This window comes from Vitis riparia, chromosome 5 (genome assembly GCF_004353265.1).
Source record: "Vitis riparia cultivar Riparia Gloire de Montpellier isolate 1030 chromosome 5, EGFV_Vit.rip_1.0, whole genome shotgun sequence".
In the NCBI taxonomy this organism is placed as follows: domain Eukaryota; kingdom Viridiplantae; phylum Streptophyta; class Magnoliopsida; order Vitales; family Vitaceae; genus Vitis; species Vitis riparia.
In genome coordinates, this window is record NC_048435.1 from 16,751,372 (window position 1) to 16,776,748 (window position 25,377).

The following is a 25,377-nucleotide window of genomic DNA, read 5'->3' on the forward strand; positions in this document are numbered from 1 at the left end:
AATTTTTCTGGCTTGTTCTTTGGATTACCATTCACTAAAGTGAATCCTGACTTTGTACAGTCTGTTAAGAGCCAGTTTTTCCCCGAAAGCAAACTACTACTTGTCTGTCAGGAAATAAATTATATTTGTGACAATGAAAATACAATGAAAATACAATGTCTATTTTACTTTAACATGTGACAACATTGGAAAGAAATTATAATAACAGAAGGAAAAAAAAAAAGTAATGTTATATTTGTCATACGACCAAATACTACACATATTTGGTGGAAAATTATACCACATGAAGGCTTGTAGCATCATTCCTGATTAGGTTTTCTTAACCAAATCCATTTGTTTTTTTTACTTCAACAAATAATCATCCCAATGGAATCAATTTCTACATTTCATTGGTTGATAATATGGATAATAACAACACTTGTTTCATAAAAAATTTCAGACTCTTGAATGCAAGGAAGGTAATAAATAAACCAAAACTTTGAAAGCACACTTCACCCACGACAATATTTATTCCTAGTAACCAAAGCATTCTTCCAACATACAGGATTAAGGTATGCCTTTGCAATTGTGAATGAGGACTTTCTCTCAGAAATGTTCAGTTACCACCAAGTTGTAAAAGGAGTGGTTCCATCATCTCACTACAAATCGGCAAAAAAGCTACTAGAGCTGTTAAGAGCTTGTCCATTACTCGCTGTTTTTCTTTTGGTCTCTGCAAAGATTAAGGAGGAATGTTAAAATCAAATACAACACACACCCAAATGTCTGTCTCACAGCCCAAGGAGTTGATGAATCTATGCATCCTATCCTAGGCATGTGAAGCAAATAAATATGGAAGATACCACATTATTGGCATTCAGTTCTGCAGGACATACCTTTAGCATCCACATCCATTTCATCGCTATCACTGTCTGCCATGGCTTCTCGACTCCTTAGAGTACTTCCAAAGCCTTGCAATAGATCATCCAAATCCCATAGCTACATGGAAAAGATGTGGGTGGTTGAGATTAATCAATGAAGGTCAAATGCAATATCTGATCATGATATAAGATATATAAAAAATTTGAACATTAAAAAGCAAAATAAAAAAAATTAGAAAGAAATACATGGTTTAAATGAAAAGCAAATTCTCTTGGACTTACGCTTTCTATACATAGACTAGAACATTAAGGCCCCATTTGGATCTTAGAAAATTTGAAGAAAATACAAAGGGAAGAAAACAGGGGGGAAAAATTGGGAGGAAAAAATAGGTTTAAAACTTGATAACTTTTTTCTCACGTCTTCCTGAATTTATTTCTTTTCCTCTCCTATATGAAGAGTGAAGAATTTAATAATAAATTTTTAAATAATTTTCATTATATTTTATTTTCCATTATGGTTCCCACAGTCCACAGGGTAATCAAACAAGATAATATGGATTCCTTCTAACATTTTTTTTTTCCTTTTCCATCATCCAAACTGAGCCTGAAGGCTCAAGACCTACATCTAGCCCAACCCCAACCCTGAACCACCTAAAGCCACAGTCCAACAGCCTGAATCTAACCTTTGATTGATACAAAGAATAGAGTAGGATATCTCTAGGTCATGAGTGCTACAAATTGAGGTTCATCACTTGACAACGCAAACCATCTCACCAAGATGCCAGGACATTCTCAAGAAACTACTTAATTAAAATAGTTTTAATAGCAAACCATCTAATGAAGAGGATTTATAGAAACTACCTGATTATCTAAAAGAAGTTTTTTCAATCAAGAAACTGCCTGATTAAATAGTTTTAAAATTTGTTGAAGAATCTCCATGGCCATATTATGCAATGCAATCCAATATCTACTCTACAAATTATCTACCTGTAATTTTACCAAGTATTCCCTATCAGACAGACAATGTTGCATGGATTCATTACAGAGAGTTATGTACCTTCAACATCTGGTCATGTGATATACTGCCAAGATACTTTCTATCAAAAGAAAAGGCTACAAGACCAAACAAATTTGTAAGTTAAAGAGAAAATTCTGCTAATCATCTAAACACCTCAAATGAGAGTAAACACAACTCTCACAGGCATAGATGCTTACTCAAAAGAAAATAAGGCAAAACATACCAAGGCGCTCAACAGGATATTCTGAATGCTCTGCAATTGGTTGGATTATTCTGTTTGGTAATATGCCTACCAGGCTAAACATGAATTAAGAGGAAATCAACAATTAAAGTAGAAAAGCAAGAAAAATGAAACTTGTGACCAGATAAAGTAAAAAATGTGGAGAACCTCCCCTTTCCAGCGCTTCTCACCTGATGAGTCCATTCTCAGATCCAGTAATGACCCTATCTTCATCAAGCTGATACAAAAAGCATGGAACTATTTGGTTGGATCATATTCAATGATTTGGAAGCCAACTGATACTAACAATAATAACAAAATACACTAACCTTCAATAAAGCATCAACGGAGTTTGGAGAGAGATCAATAAAGCGGTCACTGGAAATTCAACAAAGATATTCAAGACCATATTCCAGAGGAAAAAATTAATGGTTTATGAAAAGAAAACAAATGATATGCCTTACTGATAGAAAATATCTTCCCCACCAAGGATAGACACTTCCTACTACTAATCAATTATTGAAAATGTTTGATGTAGAATACCTGCAATCCTTGAAATGGCCCCATGAATACAGTAATAGAGCTCCACTCTGTGTTCCACAAATAACTTTTCGACCGTTCTGACCATAAAAGATCATCAGCCAAGCAGATTCGAAAATAATAAACACACAAATTAGAACATATAAGAACTGATATCCCTCTTCCCTTGTGGCTCCATTGGATCTATGAAACTATTAAGGGAGGGAAAAAAGGGAAAACCAATGTTTTAAAAAGTGGACTGGACCGACCCGTTAGACCGTTGACTGGACCTTGATCCAGTTCAGTTCACTTAATTGAGCTGGAGTATAGTTGAATCGGCAGTGAACCGGTAAGACCAGTGGCCTAACCGCTAAACCGTTGAGCCAGCTCAGCCGGTTCAGAACAAAAGAACAGCCATTTCATAGCCCAATGCCCAATGGTTTTTCCTTTCTATGAAAGCCCAAAGTCCAATATTTTTAACTTTTGTTCTTCCAAAAGCCCACTAAATATCAGGCCCAATGTGAAGCCCTTACACAATCCTTTGACTAGGTTGGCTGATGCACTTATGAATGGCATCTTTATAGGATGCTTGGGATTGATGCAGTTTGAATGGCATTTTATAGGCTAGCTTGGAACCTTTGGGTCACTGCCTTTTCGATGTGGGATTCAAAGGGCCATTTAAAGGGCAAAAAACAATATACAAACAAAGGGAATATGCACAGCATGGTCAACCAGGATCTTTAGGAAAAAAAAAAACAAATCACCACTAAACTATCTTAACTACTATGATTTATCTAATATTGTAGGATAATAAATAATAAGATAAAATAACTAAGAATTTTAAAAATAATAAAATATATAGCTATTAAAATTTAAACAACTTTAAATAATAAAATCTTATTTTATAAAAATAATTATAAGTTAAATATATATAATAAAACTAAAACTATTAAAATTTTAATAAATCTTCATTTTATCCTTATTATAATTTAATCTATCACTATCAATTATATGAAATGTGTCTAAAATTTTTAATTTCTATATTTTAAATTCTTAATAATATATAAATTATACATTTATAACATCACCAGTTCAATTGTGGTTTAACCATCGGTTCAACCATTGAACTGTGAACCAGTAACTCTTCTAATTTAACAACCGGTCCAACTCTCAAAACATTGGGAAAAATAGGAAAGAATCTCAAATTCTTTTGTTTGGTTATGGTGAAAATGGAAAGCAAAGTGAAGTATAATAAAAAACATGACAGAAAAAGTCAAGGAAAATAAAAAATTTGTTTGAGCTCAATAAGATTTTACTCTACTTTCCCTTACATTTCTTAATTTCGAACACAAACTAAGGTTTTTCTATTGAAATTATATTAGCTCACTTCAAAAAAAAAAAGGAAAAAAAAAAAAATAGAGGCCGTTAAGTTCCCTCTTTTTTCTAATAAGAAAAAAAAATTACTGAAAACCACGAAAAAGTAATGCAATAAAAAAAATGAGAATCAATTTAAGAAAAAAGAAAAAAGAAATGAAACCAAAAAGGGTTGCACAAGAAATGCACCTCCTAGAACCAAGAAATTAAAAGAATTGAAACACAAACCGAGGACCAAAACCAAACCCCTCACCTTCAAGGAGGATAAGGATGATCACTAAAGGCTAGGCTCCCCTTTTCAACAAAAAATCCACTTCCTTATTGATCTGTATATCATTCTCATATCTTCCCCTAGAACAGACTAGTCTACAAGCTAACTCATTTAGTAAGGTATCTGCAAGAGCTTCACCTCCCTGCCTTAACTCAGCTGATGAGAATGAAAGGAGTTGCCTTTAATGTCTCAACCATCTTGTAGACCCTCAATTTTGTCCCTTTAGCACATGTCTTTAAAATTCGTTTTCAATGCTCCACAATAGTTCCTTGGTGGCCCATGGCTACTCATACCACTTACCTTTTTCTGAGTCACCTCGGAGATTTTGGTTGAGGGATTATTTGATCCCTTATTGTGACCCTTGGTAGCCCTAACTTAGACTTAGGCTTTTCTTGTTTTTTTTTAGGATAGCTTTTAGATACACTTGGCCCATTAGGCACCACCCTAGGCCCACTTAGTCTCATCATAGGCCGTTTAGGCACACTTGGCCCATTTGGACATTTTTAGTGTGACTTGCATGGCTACATGGCTTTTGGGCTTGGCTTTTGTTTATTGGTTTATTTTTATTTTATTTTATTTTATTTTTTAGTTTTAGTTTTATGATTATCATTCACTTTTTATTGGTTATTTTCCTCTTTATATTATCTTCCTTAACTTATTTATTTATTTATTATTTATTTATTTTTACCGTTTCCTAATTTATTTACTTACTTATCTATTCATTCAATTATTTGACTTCAAAAATTCCACGTTTTTTTGCAAGGAAACTTACTATTGGAGTTTAAGGAAGGTGGGACTCTCCTTGGAAGGTTTTGGAGAGGAATTTGAAATTGGGAAGATTGCTTTTGAATTGGAAGATTTAAAAAAGGATAAGGAGAAAAGAAGAGAGAAAATAGGAGATTTCGCCTTTTTTTAGGGAGATTTAGGTTTTAGGGAAAGGCGGATATATATACGTGGGAGAGGAAGGAAAGGAGGAGGGCTCTTGGAGATTGTGGGAGGAGATTCTTTTTTTGGTGAGAGGACGCATTGGGGAGACACGCATTGGAGTCTTGAGAGGGAGAAGAAGAAGGATAGCAAAAAAAGAAAAAAAGAAAAAGAGGGACTGGTGTTCACAACTTTTGGTGAGTTTTGGAGAAGGAGAACAGGTCTCGTTTGAAGCTAAGCAATACTTCTCAAAGATCAGTTCTTCTAGGTACGGTTATACGAAATTCTCATCCTCTCATTTGTAATTGATTCTACATATTATTCAACAAGTCTAGGAGTTATCTTATCGATTGTTGTGGAGATTTAGGACTGATCGTTTCTCTTGCGGAATATATTTAAACTTGAGCATGCTCTGTTTTGGTTTCTGTTTCTAGTCTTTCTAATCTCTATTATTAATGGCTGATGTATGGGATTGTCGTTGATATTGATATCCAAGACCCGTTCTCTTATTCTCTAGAGTCCCTACCTGTTTCTTTTTAAGCCCTTTTGAAAACAATGAATTGTGGCTTGCCTATTCACCCGTCTTTATCTCTCCTGCTTTCTTTTGGATTATATTTTCTTGTCTTCTGCTTCTATGTATTTATTTCTCTTCCCTCCTTTGGCGTTTGGGCTACAGAGACCACGAGGGCATTGAGTATTTCATGAAAGGTAGAAACTTTACGAAGGCTGTGTAGAATGTGGGCTGTTTGTGGGGTTTGGCACGCGATTGCAGATTGTTGAATCAGATTGGGTATTTCTTCTTCAAGGCAAGAAAGTTGTTAAACCGGATTCCGGATGTGATCTATTGAGACTTAGAACTTACTTCTATTTCTGGGTTTCTCTGTTCGTGGAATTCTGGGCTGGAATCCTAGCAGGCTTTCACTTGTCTCAACAATGACAGATTCTATTGATAATAAATACAAGATCAGAATATAAGATTTGGGGCTTCTCGTTTGTGCAGTGTCAGTCAATATAGAGTTAAAGATCTCCTTGAATATTTGGATTATGGAATGGTAGACGAGAGAGAAAAGAGTCCAGTAGAACTTGATGTTTCTTTCAAATCCAATTCACTAGTAACCAAGGCAATTATGGCCTCTTTAAACCCCACGGTTGTTTCTGATAGAAATTTGTGTTTGATACTTAGAAACAGAGAGCTTAGGAAAATTACACTGCCTAATATGGATGATTCAAGTTCACAGCTGAATAAACTCAATGAGGAACCTGTAAAACTAGACTGCTTGCCAAGTGTTGTGGTCGACCCATCCTTACGTGATAAAGATCCCAAAACAGTTGAAGGAGAAAATGACAGCTTCTGGTCTTGAAACCGTGCAAACTTTTAGTACGAAGCCTTGTTCCAGTGGGACTAATATTTCATTGGAAAACAATAGAGTGGAAGGATCTCTTAACAGTATGGTTTCAGAAAAGGTTGCTACCAGCATTGGTTCTGGTGGAATGTCTTCACTCGAGGTCACCAAGAAGAAGGAAGTCACAAAGAAAGTATCGATTCCTATTTTTTGTGTGTCAAATTCACAATTAACAAAGACACCAGGAGAAGCTCCAGGCAGTTCCACCCTTAGGCCATTTGCAGCCTCCAGCTTCAATAATACAGCGCATCCAAAAGAGAAAATAACTTCTGTTGGTTTAAACTTCAGTCACTGGTGTTAATGAAGTAATCGCACCGTCTAAGAATAACAAAGTGAATGAGCCCCTGCTGTCGAATATTCCAGAGAAAAGTGTCACTGACATTGTTTCTGGTCAGGCATGTGTATCTGAGCTTGCAGAAAAGAGGAACAGATTAAGTCCTCCTTCAAGGTTTTCCAGTCAAAAGGAAACCAACTTTCATGAAGGTCTCATAAATACTGAAGAATCCATACATGATTTAGATGTCATCTCAAATTCTGACAGTGGTCTTACTAGATCACAATAGAAAATTATTGCTTTTAACACTGGTATTGTGGATGATGCTGATAAGCGGCTGTCTCAAGATGGGGTCATCATGTCAGTTGAGAATGGTGCCATAGAGAGACCTATAAAAGATGCGGCTTTAATGGGAGGCAATCTTAATGTTGATTCTGGTAAAGATTATACACCCAAGGGTAAGAAAAAAAAAAAGAAAAATTAGAACCTCTCAGTCAGATTTGTCTCATTCAGCAAAAATGCAAGTTCCACAAGGAATCACTAATGGAAGCGGGTAGATTGATGAGCTTGTATTCAATGTGTGAGAAACAACCACTTTATTGGGGAAATACCAGAAAACAATTAGCAATCAGAGAGAGGTTCAGGTACTCAATGTCCAAAGTGTTAGACTGATAGGATAAGTTCCAGAAGAAATCTCACTTGACCTACCTAAATATGGCATAGAACAGTTTTGAGGGCGAATTGCTTGCAAGCTTTGGTAGGCTGACACATCTGATTTACCATATTGCTGCCAATGCAGGGCTGAACGTAAAGATTCTAAAGGAATCGAGTAACTGCAAGAAGCTCAGGATTCTAAATTTATCCTTTAACTTACTTATTGATCTATAATCAGATGGTCTCATCGAGCTGCATCAAGGCCGTTAGGAAATGTATTATCCTATTCAAATGTTGCTTTAATGGCTAAGGTTTCTCGCTGCACAACTTCTATTGGCTTTATTGAAGCCGAGTTGAAAGGACAGTATCGTCCAGTTGATGAGCCAGTCGCAAAGTCTCGGGCTGCCATCCAAACTTCTGGCGAGACTGTTTATGCGGATGACATCCTCTCTCCAACAAATTGCCAACACGGGGCTTTCATTTATGAGACAAAGCCTTTCGCTTGAGTAGACGATACCAAACTTAACCCCAAATCAGTGGCAGCTGGAGTCAGTGCGCTTATTTCTTTTAGAGATATCCCAGGAGAGAACATAGGCTGCAAAGCTGTGTTTGGTACTGAACCTTTATCTACAGATGGTTTTACCTGATGTGCTGGAAGTCTTGAACCGATTGTTAGATGACAACAGAGAACTTTTCCTGCCTGAATTAAGAGAAACAATCCCAGCACGCCCAGATTTTATGTTTTTCGCTACTCAAAATCCCCCTATTCTCTATGGAGGATGTAAAATGCTTTCTCAATCATTTCGTGACCATTTTATGGAGATTCATGTTGATGAGATCCCAGAAGACAAGTTGAGCACAATATTAGATAAGTGGTGCAAAAATCTCTGAAAGCTATGCTAAGAAAATGGTTGAAGTTATGAAGGAGTTAAAAGTTGCCTCGGCAAAATAGCAAAGTGTTTGCAGGAAAACATGGATTTATAACTTCTAGAGACTTGTTTCGGTGGGCTGATCGTTTCAGGGCTTTTAAGAATTCATATGAAGATTTGGCCAGAGATAGCCATTACCTTTTGGACAGAAAGACTCAGAGATGAGGGTGAGAAAAAGGTAGTTCTAGCTGTTTTAGAGAAACATCTCTGGGTTAAACTTGGCAAAGATAACTTATGCCATCAGAAATTTGGTGCAGGAGACAATGTTTTCAGTTCAGGCAAACACGCATGGACTTCTGAAAGTCTTGGAGATATTATCTAGACAAAATTATGTGGGGGTTGTACTTTCTTGTTGAGCCCTGCTACAGAGTGCGTTGAGCCCATCCTTCTTGTTGGCAAAACTGGTGGTGGGAAGACTACAATTTGTCACTTACGCAGACCAAATTGTAAAGCCATTACTGCTGTAGAAGGTCAGTACCAGATCAGAATCTACACTGTACGTCAAATTCAATATGGTGAAGAGATCACATTTGATCATAACTCAGTCACAGAGAGTAAGACAGAAGTATGAGGTATTTGTTTGTTTGTGTGGCAGCAAGTTTGTCTTGGCTGAGTGCTACTCAAGAAAAGCAAGGTCTTGGTACTTAATGAAACATATATGGAAAATGAAGAAATCGGTGAAGACATTATGGGATCGAAAGAAAAGCAATTCTGACGGGTTTTCCGAGAAGAAACAGATGGGCAGAATACTGAAGATATTATGCAGAAATTTAAGGTCATTCAGGTTTGATGTGGAAATAGAGCTGGACAGAACCACAGAATTTATGCCAATTCAGTTACTCCTACTTCCAAGAACTTCCTAGCTAATACTGCAAAAATCCATTTAGTAACTGCTTCAATCTGAGCACACGGATCCAAGGAAAACATAGATGTGGAAAGTTGATTACGCCAGGATAGCCTCGGGAAGTGACAAAAGAAGGCAGAATGTATTTGGGGATTCAACGCCAGCAAAACAGTCCCAAATCTTATTCCCAAGCTCCATTCCACTGTGGCAACCTTGCCACACACACCTTCTCCTCTATTTGCTTCTTTGATTGGGAACTTACTGTTTTAAATTGAATTTTTGAACCATTGTTCAACTAAACATTCCCGGCTTTGAAAAATTCATCTTAGGTCCTTTCTAGGTATAAAATCCATATTCTAACACACTCTTACTGCCATTTTCCTTCCGGCATGCATTTTCACTATCTTATTTGATTTTCAACCGATTTTCTTGATTTTTCTCAATTTTCTCAAGCATGAACAAACTCCATAATTCCAAGTCATGGAATTTATGGAATCAACTCATGCGAAATTAATTTGGACCTTGGTGGGGGGTCCTACATTCTTGATATCTTCACTAATATTGATTTTAAAGATGATTGTTTGGTATTTAATTGATTTTGATTCCTCTTGGAGATATGCTAGAATTTGTTTTATATTTGTTATTGGGCTAACCTTGCTTCCCATAAAGGCGCTTTAGCTTGCTATCCAGGTATGCTTCTTCTCATCTTTCTTTTTCGAGAATTCTATGGACACGTATGTGATTAGTGACCATATCCATGCATGATGTGATTCTTGGGTGTTTAAGTACATACTTCATTTGCTCGGATAAGACACATGCTGTGTGATAGATTCCCAAACTAATCTCTTATGTTTTATGATAGCGCTTGAGAAGCCGTTCAGGTACGCACTTTGACTCCCTCTTATGGTTGGTTTTCTTGTTAGGCATGCAATATTCGAAATCACCTAGCCTACTTAGGTATCCATAATTAATTGATTAATGGCCACACTTCCCTCAACTTTGTTAATAGAGACCTTTTTAGGGCTTAGAGGGGTGCTACCTCCTAGAGGTACCTTCCCAATAAGTATCCTGATTCTCGAACCTAGACTCGGGTTTTTCAAAGACATGCCTTTTTCCAAAAATTATGGAGTCACATTTTAGGGTTTTTCTTTCTTGTTTTATTTTCCCTTTAAAATAAAAATAAAATAAGTGGCGACTCCAACTTTTCCAAAACTAAATATTTTTTCACAAATAAAAAGCGAGTCTCGCCGATCGAGTGGGGACGTACGTGAAAAATGCGGATCCACACATCTGCACCACGTTTAGGAAGATAGGAAAAAATTCTCTATCCAAAATCTCTGCCACCGATGTTAAACTTTCCTTGAAAATCTAAGTGTCCCTTCATGCCACATCACCTAAAACAAGAGCAAGGATAAATTTTGCGATGTTCCTTTCTTTGGCCAAATAGCCAAGTTTGCACCTTTGAATTCTTAAGATTAATATGGATGGCTGGTAAAGAGGATGGCCTAAGAAAAAAGAGGATGGCCAGCAAAATGCCATCCAGCTCTGAATTTGGAAGTCGAAAGCTGGTGCTGGAATAAAAATGGTGCCATCCAGCTCTGTCCTTTCTGCCGTAGCTGGTAAATGGATGCCATGTCATGCTGAGCTCCTTCTCTTCAAATATATGACTGAGAAAGACTTGGAACTAAAGCTTTGGGAGAACTCTATCTACAGCTTACAATAGGATAATTCAGGTCAGATGGGTATTAAAAGTTTGAGTTTTCCATAGGGATCCATATGGAACTACTTAGGCTTGCTTTTTCCAGCCTAGCAGGTTAATGCTGATCTCCTTTATATTACAACGGTTAAAAAGATGACCAAGAAAGCTTGGAGCCAATCCTTCATAAGAGCAAATCTTCTAAGGTGACTCACTGAGTTTTAATCACTTCTATCTCATGCAAATGGTGACTCTAGTTTGCTTAAGAGAGGTTGGAGAACTAATTTATCATCAAGAACCATCCTGTAATGAATTCCTCAAAGGAGATTTTCTTGGCCAAAAAGAATACCAATATGGATGCAATATTTTAGTGGCAAATGTGATGCAAGTATAACTTTAGTATCCTTTCTTTTTTCTCCTGCCAACCTTGCTCAGTAATGATATTCATTTCCTTTACTCTCCCAACCCTTATCACCAACACAAAAAAGAAAAAGGAAAGAAAGAGAGAAAGAGATAGAAAAAAACTGAAGAAGTATTTTAACAAAATTATTACATAGATGATTGTAAATAACTACTGATAAGAACGTTTAGCAAGTGCAACATATATGATTTTTTTCGTTTGCCAAATAAGAATTCACATGCAATGTATGTTGCCAGACAAACAAATATGACACAAACATATCATTTGATACAACCAGAGGAGTCAGAAGAACCCAATGCTTAAAAGTTAAAAATAAAGCCTACCTTCATTATAACAACAGACAGTAGCTCATCTTCTGAAAACTCAGACTGAACTTGGACCTGCCATTAACATATGGCAAATGGATTGTAAAGGAAGAGTTGGAAAGATTATGGAAAATACTAAAGTATTCAAATGAGCTAAATTATCCTAATTCCTAAATTATCCTAATTCCTAAATTCTGTCAGAATCCCAAGATTTAAAGCAAATATAATTTATACCTTATTTCTTCGAAGATTGCAAACAGATAGAGTCCCATCTCCACTTAACAATGAAAAGAGAAAATTTTAGAGATATGCATCAAGAAGTCATCAATAAATAATTCAAACAAAGAAGAATGGTCATCTCCCAACCTACTCAAACTCAAAGCATACAAACCATCAAAATCATATATGTTTTTGATAGGCAAAAAAGAAAATATATTAGAAGCACCTAAGGGGAGGCACACCAGAGCACACACAGAGTATACAATAGGTGCCTAAAGGCTAACCAAGAAAAGGGGTAAAAAACTCCCTCTCCTTACTTGAAGCTCAGCCATTGAAGCATATATGTTATGCACAATTCTTTTATTAAAATAGACACACATACACATATCCATATTTATGTAGATATATGTATACTATGTACAGTAAAAGATATGGGCTAACGAATGTGAAGAAAAGCTGAATAGATTCTTTTTCTCTAGTATTCAGGGAGCCCTTTTCCTTCATAGCCTTCAAGAGGCTCTTGCCAGCTCAGTTTTTTATCCTAGTTGTGGTTTAGTTCCATTTTATTTCAAGAATATGTGGCTCCTTCATTCCGGATCAAAAATTTTGCAAGTGAGTATGGAGAGAGTCCTAGATCAATGAATGAGAAGACCACAAGTTCATAAAATCATGTGTGAAAACTAAGTTCAAACTTTGGAACAAATGACTTGTGAGGATTTCAAAATATGAGAGAGAGAGAGAGAGTTGTTAAAGGAGGAAGCATTTTGGAGACAAATAAGCTAGAATTAAATAAGGAAAGGGTTCTAACTAACAAGTATTTTCTAGAAAAATTGGGTTGATGAAATGTTATTTAAAGGATGAGGTGTGTTGAGATAAATAAACAAGAGTTGAATGGGTAAAAAGAGGCAACCTTAACTCAAAATTTTCACAAAATTGCTAATGGCGGAAGGAGCAAAAAGTAGCTGAAATCTCTGGAGAGTAGATGGGCCAATAGTAGACAATTATTTTAGTTTTATTAAGGAAATATGAGTTACTTTGGTCATCTTTGTAATAAGCCAATCGGATAGTTGTGAAGGATTGAGTAGCAGGAACATTCCCCCCTATTTCTGGGTAAATTCTAGATAGCTGGAGAAACCATTCCCTGATGAAATATGATAGGCTGTTTTTTTCTATCAAAAAGAATAAAGCACCTAGCCATGATGGTTTTTCACTAGGAATTTAGTCCATTGTCCGAGGAGTTGTTGACAGTATTTAGTGAATTTTACAATAGTACTAGCGAATTGTCAATGAGAGTAGCAGTGCTACTTCCATCACACTGCTTCCCAAGAAAACTTCTATCAGTAGGATTGTCAATTTCCGACTCATCAGTTTGGTAATCAATCTTAATAAGATTATAGTTCAGATGTTCTCTCAGCATCTTAGGGCCATCTTACATGAGAACATATCAAGCATGCGGGAAGCCTTCATGGAAGGGAGACAAATATTGGATATGGTCTTAATTGTCAATAAGAAACTAGATAAAAGTGGAACTGGGAGATGAGTGGATTGCTTTTAAACTGAATGAGAAAACTTATGATCATGTCAATTGGGGCTTACTGTATCATGCTCTACACAGGAAGGGATTTTCCCTAGTAACCCAGCTTCACAAGACCAGGGTAAGCCACAAACACATACCAAGGTAAACCGTAGGATGCATGACCCCTCCCATAGATCCATGTACAAGGTCAGCCCAGGATAAGGCATTCCTATGGAGCAAAGAATGTCATCCTATTGAGCCACCCATGCCCCTTTCGAGTGGAGAACAGACAGTATGAATTATTTGTTCTCAGTTAGTTATGCAACCTTAGGCAATGAATGTGGCAAAAGACGGGCACTATTGGCAGTTCAACTGGTAGGTGCTCACCCACATTTGAGAGGTCACAGATTCAAGTCCCCGAGCTCACCCAAGACGCGATTCTAGGAGGAGAGGTTGTTTTATAGTATTAAACTTGATTTCACTTTTTATTTTCACTATTGTGGTTGAGGAACTAAGCAGACTAAAGCTTAGAGCTGGAGTAGGGTGTTTGGTGCGCCCAAGTACATGGTAGGTAGAGGGTGTATTAGAGTTCTAAATTCTCAATTTGCAAATGACAATATCTTCTTTTCCAGAGCCAAATTTGAGGATATTCACCCAAGTATACGGTAAGTTCTTTTTTCCTTTTAATGAGTCTAGTCAAAGTGGAGCATTCTCATTTTCAAGTGTCTTTTAATTTTTGTTTATCAGTTCAAATTACTTATTTCCCAGCTTTGTTGTAGAATATAAAACTCATCAGTATATTTTCTAAAAGAATCAATGAAGGAAAACACAAAACCTCCTAGCTTTCAATGTTTTCTTGTTTGTGTGATGTAAACTGAACCTAGGTGTGAAGCCTGAGGTTTCTGGGGTGATTCCTAGAGTCCCATCATTTTTCTTTTGCTTTTCTGTTCCACATCAGTGCCAACCTATTTCCTGTTAGTATTTAAAATTCCTTCTTGTTAAAGTGATCTCCTGGATAGAGAATTGATTTGGGACTCTTGTAATCCAGAGCCAGGAGAGGGCAGAAAGCTTATTTAATTGTTTATGGTAAGGTACGTAGAGCAAAGGTGATGCGAGACTGGGGATTGTTAATATTACTTGGAGAAATAATGTCCTTTAGGGAAAGCAGTCAAGGAGACTTCCTAGGGAATGTGATGCACTCAGCCACAGGATTATTAAAATCATTCACAGGGGTCATTCTAATGTTTAGGCTGCAAACACGCAAATTAGGTGGTCATATACTTGTCGATGGCAAGCTATAACCTAATGTGTATTCAGATTTTGATTGTAGATGATACAAGAACTTGCTTTCATCAGGTCATTCTAAGCATTTATGGTTCACACTCCAATGGTTGGGATGCTAACACATTAGTCAGATGGTCACATCGCTGTCCTTGGAAGGCTATTACTCAAGTCTTTCAGAAGTTTTCCTCGTTTACTCGGTTTGTGGTAGGAAATGGGGAAAGAATTCGATTTTGGGAAGATTTGTGGTGGGGGGACCAACCTTTGGGTTCTCAATATCCAAGTCTATTTAGAGTAGTCTTGGATAAAAACATACCTATTTCTTCAGTTCTCGGTCCTACTCGTCCTTTCTCTTGGAATTTAAATTTCCGACGAAATCTGTCAGATTCTGAGATAGAGGACTTAGAAGGCCTCATGCGATCTCTCGATGGATTGCATTTATCTCATTTGGTTCCAAATGCCAGACTTTGGCCCTTATCTTCTTCAGGGCTTTTTTCAGTTAAATCTTTCTTTCTAGCTTTATCCCAATTTTCTGGATCTCCTCAGGTTTTTCCTTCTAAGTTCGTTTGGAATTCTCAAGTTCCTTTCAAAGTGCAGTCCTTCATCTGGTTAGTGACACACAAAAAGGTGAATACTAATGACATGCTACAAGTGAGAAGACCCTATAAAGCCCTTAGTCCGGATATTTGTATTCTGTGCATGAAGCATGGGGAATCAGCTGATCATATTTTTCTTCATTGCTCCTTGACGATTGGGTTGTGGCACAGGCTATTTTAGTTAGCTAAGATGGATTAGGTCCCCCCGAGGAGTATCCTTGACATGATGCACATCAAATTTAATGGATTTGGTTCGTCTAAGAGGGGGATAGCCTTGTGGCAAGCTGCAAACATCGCTCTTATTCGGATTGTGTGGTGGGAAAGGAATGCGAGGATTTTTGAGGATAAAGCAAGGAATTCAGAGTATCTTTGGGACTCTACTGTTTTCCTTGCTTCTCTTTGGGCTTATTGTTCCAAGGTTTTTAAGGGGACCCCCCTTAATGTGATACAACTTGATTGGATAGCAGTGTGTACTCCTTAGGGAGTGGTATTTTTAGAGTGGTTGCTTGTGTTTCAGTGTATTTTTCTTTAGTTAAGCTTTCTTTGGCAGGAGGATTCCTCATCCTTCTTTTGTACTTTTTTTAGCTATCAATAAATCTTTGTGTCGTTTCCAATAAAAAAAAAAAGAACTTGCTTTCATCTTTAGTGGGGAAATCAACCCTCGTGTGTCCAAACCCCTAGTCTCTATGTGTTGGTACGGTCTAGAATTTCCCTTGTCCCTCATGTCCTAAATCACTCTTCCCCATCTTCATTTTGGAGTTTCAACCTTTTTTCTCTTCATTATGCATTTGACTAGGAATTATATGGTTTCTCAAAATTACTGCACTCCTCTCTATGAATCACCATCTTTCCTTTTTTTTTGATAGGTATGAATCACCATCTTTCCTTGACATCAAAATTTGATCATTGACCTCCAAAACATGTTACTTTTCCCAAGTTTCACCAAATCTCAGCAGCCATTTGCTTTTCCTCCAGTCAACTTCATTTGTATATCCAAAGATCAACGCAAGGCCAAGACTTTTTCTTCGCCTATGGCAAATGGAAGAGTTGATACCAATGACCCATTATTGTGGATGGGCCTTTTAAGGCCTTTAGCCATATCAGCGAGTAATGTGTTTAGGCAGTAGAGAAACAATTGGACCCAAACAAAAAGAGTATGCCGAACTAACCCTAATCCAGGCTATTAGTAAGATCTAAAAGAGAGACTTGTTAGACCCTATAGAGCACAACATCAAGCAGATAAAAACTTAGAAAATTTTAATCTCCATATACCAAATTTTAAGACATAAACAACTCTAGAATTCATCTTTTTTTCAAATACACTAAACAAGCTTAAATGGGCTAGCTGCAATGCTCATTCATCTCTTTACTCCCACCCAAGCAGGGGCTCTTTCAGAAACAAGCATACACAACATACTATGTTGTCTAGCCCTCCCACAATGCTAAGAATGTGGTTTGCCAATTCCTTCCCAACCTTGCACAACCAACACCAACTAAGAGCCTGCCCTTGCTTTTGAAGCTGATCGATCAAAAGAATTTCCACCCTAAGCTACCCCTCAAAAAAGAAACTAACTTTCCAAGGAGTCCTTGGAATCCATATCTCCTTAACTAGGAACAAGTAAGAAAAACCTAGACTTAGCATGTTGTAAAATAACTTGACCAAGAAAAACCAATCCGCCCCTCACCCCCTTTCTTGCAACACACAAAAAAACCACATATCCAACTCCAAAACATATGAACTCCTCATAAAAACAAGGGCTCCAATGAAAACTCCTCATAAACAACTACAGAAACTAGTGTGCTGTTTTGTCTCTACAATCCAAATAGTTCCTTGACTTGAACTCATGAAAAAGTTGATGATACATCCTAAATGAATCATATAAGTTGAAGGTTTTTTTGTTTAAACATTTTAGGTGTTTACAGAATCAGTCAGGAGTCCCATGGCTAGTACAAACAGCCCAATCATTTTGCCTTTTGTAAGTTTCAAGAGTATTGCTCACCATTTTGGGAGTAAACCCTATTTGGCCACGTTCATTCAAAATGTCTACAGTAATGTAATGGTAAAATGTATCTTCTAAGCACAGGTAACATATTTTTTTTTTTTGATAAGTAAAGGATATTCATTCAAAAGGCACAACGCCACAAGGTATACAGGGAGTATACAAGGCAGCTAAGGCCTCAAAAAACAACAACAAAAGAATCACCTCCCTTTAAATGGAAGCTATCCACTCTAGGAAACCTATAAGGGAGAACGCCTCCTCACCTACATACAATTTGGCCCAACTCCATAGATTACAAACAAAAAAATTCTTTAACTTCTGCACATTCAACACACCTCCCCTAAAAGCTAATCTATTCACAGGTAACATATAATATGTATGATTATAATTTTTCCACATTTTTTTAAAAATAAGTATTGATACATTTTGGATATATTCAGAAAATTAGTGGTAAGAATTCGTAATAAGGCTTAAATTATGGATTGCTTCCATTACAACTCCAGATCATGAACTCACTGGGAAGAAATGTTAATAAGAGTCCAGTATTGACTACCTCACTCCCAAAAGTTTCATGGAATCAGATGCAAAAGTCATATCTGAAATATATTCTTCATGAGCATCAAAGGAGTTGCAGCAAGATTGTTGTCTGGTATCCCATACCTGCATTTAGGAAAAAGAGAGAGAAACATATACTGAATTTTCTTGACTTCATTGAGAACAGAACAAATTATTCTCTAAAAATCATAGATGAATCTAGTGATTAACAATGCTAACAGGCACCACATAAGCACACATTACAAGCTAGTAGTAACGACGCAACTCATAAACTTAAAAAACTATAGGATAAAAGCAGTATAATTCTATTTCACTTTAATTCCATGGAAGGAGGCATCTTCGGATATAAAGCAATAAGAATACCATCCTTTATTTTTTAATTAGCGACGTTACATAATAAGTATTGGTTGGGTTATTTCTATGATTAATGCACAAGTAGCAGTATTGGTTCAGAAAGTTGTGGATTTTGCAGAGTATATCTATGATTTCACTGAAATGCCAGCCACAAGATGAATGCAACAGGTTTTGTCCATGCAAAACACATAACTTAAAAAAAATAAAATAAAATTGAACATATATCATAGCCCTCTAGCAAACAATCTTTTTTCCCTGTTGACTAGATGAAATTTTACTTTTTCATCTAAAAGCTTAATAGAGTTTCCTTTTTCTCTAAACCTAGCTTGTGGGTTGTTTTATATTACACAATGGAATGCTGAATACTACATATTCAGCACATTTGTTAGCATATTTAGTAATGTTTTAAAAGGTTAAAAATAATCCTGAGGTATTTTACCCAAATAAGGGGAGGCATAAGCCTCGAGGTGGAATGAGGTACAAGCTTCAACTTAAACAAATAAATAAATAATAATAAATTCTCAAAAAAAAAAAAAAAAAAAAAAAACACACTAATATAATCACATAAAAATTAAATAATAAGAAAACTTTAAATTTTATTGGAAAAAAAAAAGTAATTGTTTGTCATTTTGAATAGTTTCTAATTGAATTCCTCTTTCTCTCTACTAAAATTCAACTTTCCCACAACTTCATTAAATAGTCTTCAGCACTATCATCATTATCACTTGTAGGATCCTCTTATTCTATCCTCCCCATCAATGGATGGTTGTCTACCCATTCTTTTTCATCCATCAATTGTAGTGATATTTGTCCTTCTCAATCAATAATAATAAGATAATAATCATATATGAGCTTAGCCACTAAAGCAACCAACAATTATCCTATTTCTTACTCTTAATCTCCCTCTTACCCCTACATTTAAAAGGTTAATTTAAAGTTAACTAAGCCATTTTATAAAAGGTTTAAACTAAGCCTAGATCCATGATAAAATTTATAAAACCTATACCAAAAACCTACAAAATCATAGGGCTCATTAAAACTCATTGAATTATATTAAGGCTTAAGCCTCTTATAAAACATACACCAAAAGTATAGAATAACCTCTAACCCATTAAAACCTTTTGAATATTTGAGGCTTAAGCCTCAAGGATGTAAACTAGAATAGGATGAGGCTTGAACTTTAAGCCTCAAGGATGTGAACTAGAACAAGATGAGGCTTGAGCCTCAATTACCCTAACCGATGCTATAGCCTTAAGGCTAATTCAAAGAGTCACAACTCAAGGCATAAGCTTTTAATAGCCTTTTAAAATATTGATATTTAGTAATTAAAATTTTCAATTTCATTTAAAAATATGAAAGAAAAGTCTTTTATAATAGGAAAATAACATATACAAATTTACATACATACATACTAAGGAAATGGCACAAAAAAGCGCACATGATGTTTACTATTGACGCCCAAAAAGGCACACTTGAGGAGAAGAGAAAACAAAAAACAAGCTCTAACTCCTAATTTGAGCCAAGTCAATCAACAAAGCCTATCATGAACAAAGAATGGTCACCTATGTATACTTTGACCCATTTCAAAAAAATGCTCATAAAAGAAGATTTAATTTTTTATTCTAATTGTTCTAAATCTTTAAAAGACCTCGTCTCTTTCCTTCCACAATGTTTAAAACAAACAAAAGAGGTAACCCTCCAAGCAACAAGTTTTTTTTCATTTCTTTCCCACCAAAGATTTATTCTAACTCAATAATTTCATGTTAGTGTAGAGTGCATTACTCAAACTATACCAAACAAAAAGAAAACAAGTTGTCATAGGATAGTTCCTTTAGAGCTATGAAGAAGCAAATGATCAATTGATTCTTCCTCAACTTCACACAAATAGCATCAATTTGGCATTGTCCATCCCCTCCTTTTAAGTTGATCAATCGTTAAAATCCGAGCTCATGTTGTTTCCCATGCAAAGACTCCCACCTTCACAAGTACCCATGAATTCCAAACTGTGCTTGAAGGGAAAGACTCACTATTTTCTTAGGCTAATGTGTGGTAGAAGGATTTAATTGAGAACTCACCACTCTTAGATTCCTTCCATCCCATTATGTTAGCTTCCCTTCCCCTAATTGGGCACTTATGCAAATTCTATAAAAATGTTGTCACTTTTTGGTCTCCCAATCATGAAATTGTCTAAACAAGCAGGGACTCCGCCAACCTCCCTCTCCTATTTACCGCTCATGAGTCTTTATCACTAGATATAAAGAAACAAGTTGAGAAGGACTCTTCCAATGATTAACCACCATACCATCTCTCTTTCCCAAATTTGACCTTTCTTCCTTTGCTTACTATGAAATGAGATTTGCTCATGAAAGGCTCTCACACATCTCTAATAACCTTCCACACACCCACCTCATAACCATCAGCCACAACCTTTGAACACCATCCCCCTTCTCCTTCCTAAAGCTTTTATGCTAACACTTTTTCATGGGATTCCCCCTCAATTGTGCATCTCTAGCTCTACTTGCCAAGGAGCACCTTGTTTAGAGTACAGAGGTTTCTAACATCAAGGCCTCTATTCTTTTTGTTCAAATAGATGAGGTTTTTTCACTGATGCAGCCCCACCCTAGAGGAAGTTCCACTGAATCTACTCGGATCTTAGATTCAACTCTTTTAAGATGACAAACAAAGACATGCAGTAGATTGGTAAGCTTGACAAAGTGCTTTTTATCAAGGTGAGTCTCCTTCCTTTGGAGAGATATTATCTCTTCCACACTGAGCTTTTATTGGAACCATTCTTCCACCTTATCCCAAACCCTCACTACTTTGAAAGTAGCTCCAAAAGGCGAGCCTACATATGTTGTAGGAAGATGCCCTACCCTACATACCAATGTAGCAGCAAAAGCCTCCACATTTCCAGCTACTCCAACTGAAATAAGCTTACTTTTCTCCAAATTAATTTTCAATCTCGATATGACCTCAAACTGCATAAAAGACAAACTCATATACTCCAAAAATTATTGACTAATGTCACAGAAGATCAAGGTATCTTCAACAAACAAGAGATAGATCATCTCAAATCCCTCACCCTCTACCACCCACTTTGAAGCCCAAGATGAAGAGGCCCAACCTAGCCCTCCACAGAATCCAACTAAGAACTTCCACGAGTATATGAATAAAAAAGGAGAAAGAGGGACCCACTATCTGAACTCCTAGAGCTTTGAAAGAATCCAAATGAGGTCCTGATAACTAAAATTGAAAATTTTGTTGAACAAATGCAAAATTTTGTTGAACAAATGCACCATTTGTTCCATCTAATCCACTTTTGTCTCAAACTCATTTTCTCTAAGACCACCATTAAAAAAATCCCAATTGACATGATCGTATGCCTCTTCAATGCCATTTTGCAAATAACACCACTTTTAATCTATGGCCTCATTGGCTATGAGAACTACATTCAAGACTTGTCTACCCTCCACCAAGGAGTGTTGGTAGTTTGATACCACTTTTCCCATCACCTTTTTCAGTTTGTTAGCCAAAGCTTTCACCAATAGCTTATTTAGCCCCCTCACTAAGCCAATTGGTTTGAAATCTTTTAAGTCCTCTACTCCACATTTCTTCAAGATCAAAACTAAGGAAGTAACATCTAGACTTTTCTTGAAGAAACTATTATAAAAAAATAAAAAATAAATAAAAAGACTCCCTGAAAAACTCAATCATCTCCTACTTAACAAAACCCAAGCAAAATTGTCAAAATGTCATGGTGAAGTCACTTTGGCCCTAGGGCTTTATCCCCACATGAATCTAATAAAGTGACCTAAACTTCCTTCTTAGTGTATAAAGTCTCCATACTCGTAGTTTCCTCGTTCCCTAATGCTTCAAAGCTTATTCTACTGATACCGGATCTTTAATCCCTTACCTCGAACAAGAGACTTTGAAAAGTCTCTAGTCATCCTCTCCTTTATTTATGTCAGCCTCTTTAGAAAACCAAACACCATTTACTCTGACTTTGGCTAAGAAATTTTGTTGTCTACATTCATCGGCCATAAAGCAACCTAAAGTTCCTCCTCAGTGAATAAAATCCCCATACTTGTAGTTTCCTCATTCCCCAATGCTTCAAAGCTCATTCCACTAATACCAGATCTCTAATCCCTCACTTTGAATAGGAGACTTTGAAAAGCTCTCTAGTCACCCTCTCATTTATTTATGGCATCCTCTTTAGAAAACCAAACACCATTTACTCTAACATTGGCTAAGAAATGTCTTCGTCTCTATTCATTGGCCATTTAATGGAAGAAGTTGATATTTTTATCCTCAATTTACATTCTTCCAATGTAGCCTACCTGCTAAATACATCCATGGCTACCCTTCTAGCTTCTAATTCATCAACGGATAGAGCCATTTCCTTCTCTTTGGAGTTCCCAAATCCAATTTGCTTTAAGGCCTCCCCTTTTCTAGTGGTGACATTTCCAAAAACCTCTTGTTGCATCTTTTTAGGTCCTATTTGAGGGCCTTTAACTTCAATACAAGAACATAACTATGAGAGCCTCTAAAGTTATAACCAATCCACCAATTCCTCACTAGGCCTTTGAACCCTTCAACTTTAAGCCACATATTCTCGAATCTAAAAGGAGACTTTCCACTCCTCAAATCACCCCCATGCCATTTCCACAAAACAACTAAAGGAAGCCAACTTGCATAAAGACAATATGAACAGATCTCCTCCCCTGGTAGATCCAAGCTGAGACAGTCCTCACCTATCCTCACTTATCTCAAAAATTTCCACATCCTCACTTATCTCAAAAATTTCCAGGCTCCTCAATTCTCTTCTGAAGTTTTGTGGAAACTCCACCACCATGATGTTGTGAGAAAACATTCTCAACGGGAAAAAAAAAAATTAAATTCAACACTTTCTAAATCTTTTTGCACACGAAATGCATTAAGCACAGAAAAGCATGACAATTGAAATAATGTAACAGAAACAAAAGCCAAAAAAAGGGGAAAAAAAATGAGAGAGAAAAGGCACCTTAATACATCCTTCATCATCTCCCGAGGCAATGGTTGTTTCAGTCAAGTTGATCAATCGATTAATGGCAGCCCTGCAAGAGAATATTATACCACATCAATTTTCAAGTAATGACAATAGCCAACACAACTGAACGACTAAAACTTCAATTACAGAGCTACATAACATATAATAGCAATAGGCTTGCATATAATCATTCAATGGCACATGGAAGTAACATGATTCCACATCAAAACCCACCCATGAGAATGTTCAAGCCGAGCAATAGCTGATCCAGTTTCCACATCCGTGGCAAGAATTGAGCGGTCTGGAGAACCGGTCACAATTGCTAAACACGCACATATTAACCATGAGAATCAACTAAGAGGCAAGCTATCCAACATAAGTTCACATGGCACTAAGACTGTAAAGAGCAATAAAAATGAAAATAAATAAAATAAAGTAAATCAAAACAAATGAAACATGTGATATATTATTACCATGTCCCTCGTTGATAAAACGAACAGCTCTACAAGATTCTTCGCCATGGGCGTGAACCTCCAATAGCCTAATATGATCGTAAACAAAAACAAAAGAAAATTTTTAATATTTCACCCAACATGCTGGACAATAAACTTTCAAATAACGGGTTTTCTTATATGTACCTTTGTGGTAAGGAATTGGCACCATAACGATACCTGTAACAAAAGAGATCCATATGATAATAGACCATTCCTTTTTTTTTTTCCTAACAAAGAGCAAAATAATTATCGACATCACAACTTACAAGTGAAGGTCTCCATTAATCAGACCTGCAGCAACGAGCGTGTTGGAAGGATGGAAATCAATATCGAATGGAAGCTTTCCCAAATTAATCTCCATTGGAGATATATTCCAATTCAGATAACCGGTATTTGCGTTCTCTCTTGGTCTCGGCCAACCGACCGGCAGAGGGTTTACTTCCGGCGACCAGTTCGAAACTGAGTTTCTCCTCCCCGAAAGACACCCAGGGCAGAGAACAAAGCGCTTCACCGTAGCTAGGGTTTTAAGGGGGTTTTAAATGGAAATCTTGTGTTATGGCCCAAGGATGAAAATTTCTGTTTTTTTCGCCGAAATTTCGGCGAAATTTCGTGTTTCGGAGGTCGGCGAAACGAAAGAGGGGGCGAAATGTCGACGGAAGAATTATCCGTAAATTTCGCCAAAAATCGGAGAAATTTCAGATAAATTTCGGTAAAAGGAGAAATTTCGGCGATTTTTTGAAAAAATCGCCTCCGGTTGGAAAATTTCAGAGAAAAATCGTTTTGTTTCGGTTTATTTCGGCGATTTTTCGGCCAAAAAAACAGAAATTTTCCTACCAGTCCAGCCCGCGCACAGGATACAAAATCTGATCATGATTTGCAGGCAAAGCTTGTGTTTTTCAGCCTGGCTCAAAAATCGTGGATTTAGGGTTCGTGAAATTTAAATCCAATGGCACAACAGCAAAGAGAACCCTAAAACAGATTCAGAAAACACAGGGAGCAAAAGAAAAGAAATTTTTTTGGTTTTCTTTGGGGGCTTTGCATGGATTTTCTCGGAAATCAAACGAGGATGAATTTACCCGGAAATCGAATGGGGGATGGATTTTCTATGGAATCAAACGGGGGTTGCAAAAAAAAAGAAAAAACATGTTTAGATTAGTACCTGCGAGGATTGAGAGTGGCAGAGGAAAATAGGGTTTTTTTAGGGATTCTGTCGGAGGGCATCTTCAGAAAACGGCATGCCCGGGTGAGAGAAGTGGTGTGGCCCATTTGATTTTTAGATTTAGTAGAAATAAAATAAAATAAATGGAAACAAATCATGACCCATGTGCATATGATGGTCCAAATCGAAGCCGATCCAACGGTTAGAATTGAACCTCAAGCTATATTATAATATGTATAAATTATTAATATTTATTAGAATAAGTTTTTCATAAAACTTCATAATGATTGTATAAGTACAACTGACATAATATAATTATGTCTAATATCGCGATTCACAAATCATGTTATATATATATATATATATATATCAAAATTTTCAACAAAATAACTTTAAATTGTCTATTGTACTTCTAATTACATTACTATAAGGTTTTTTTACATTTCCATAAGTTTTGATCAATTTTTT

At 36.5% G+C, this 25,377-nt stretch overlaps 1 protein-coding gene across 1 annotated transcript; it reads right to left on the reverse strand.

The window, feature by feature from the left end:
* Window positions 1-277: 277 nt before the first annotated feature.
* Window positions 278-24,638, reverse strand: LOC117914799 (WD repeat-containing protein 55-like). Its single transcript, XM_034830271.1, has 15 exons — window positions 24,017-24,638; window positions 23,895-23,927; window positions 23,730-23,797; window positions 23,491-23,578; window positions 23,251-23,323; window positions 17,875-17,981; window positions 11,944-11,986; window positions 11,728-11,784; window positions 2,639-2,715; window positions 2,425-2,473; window positions 2,287-2,333; window positions 2,099-2,172; window positions 1,915-1,970; window positions 873-975; window positions 278-709 (listed from the first exon to the last, which is right to left on the reverse strand). The coding sequence occupies exons 1-15, from the start codon at window positions 24,109-24,111 to the stop codon at window positions 639-641; spliced, it is 1,041 nt and encodes a 346-aa protein (XP_034686162.1). The 5' UTR covers window positions 24,112-24,638; the 3' UTR covers window positions 278-638.
* Between the last annotated feature and the right edge of the window lie 739 nt (window positions 24,639-25,377).

Bases quoted from the DNA above. Each gene is read 5' to 3' on its own strand.
- LOC117914799 (XM_034830271.1), bottom strand. From the start codon at position 24,111: ATGGAGATTAATTTGGGAAAGCTTCCATTCGATATTGATTTCCATCCT. The intron at 23,579-23,729 runs GTAATAATATAT...GTGCGTGTTTAG, and splicing joins TTTTATCAACGAGGGACATG to CAATTGTGACCGGTTCTCCA. The intron at 11,987-17,874 runs GTAGTCAATACT...TTCATTGTTAAG, and splicing joins ATGAAACTTTTGGGAGTGAG to TGGAGATGGGACTCTATCTG.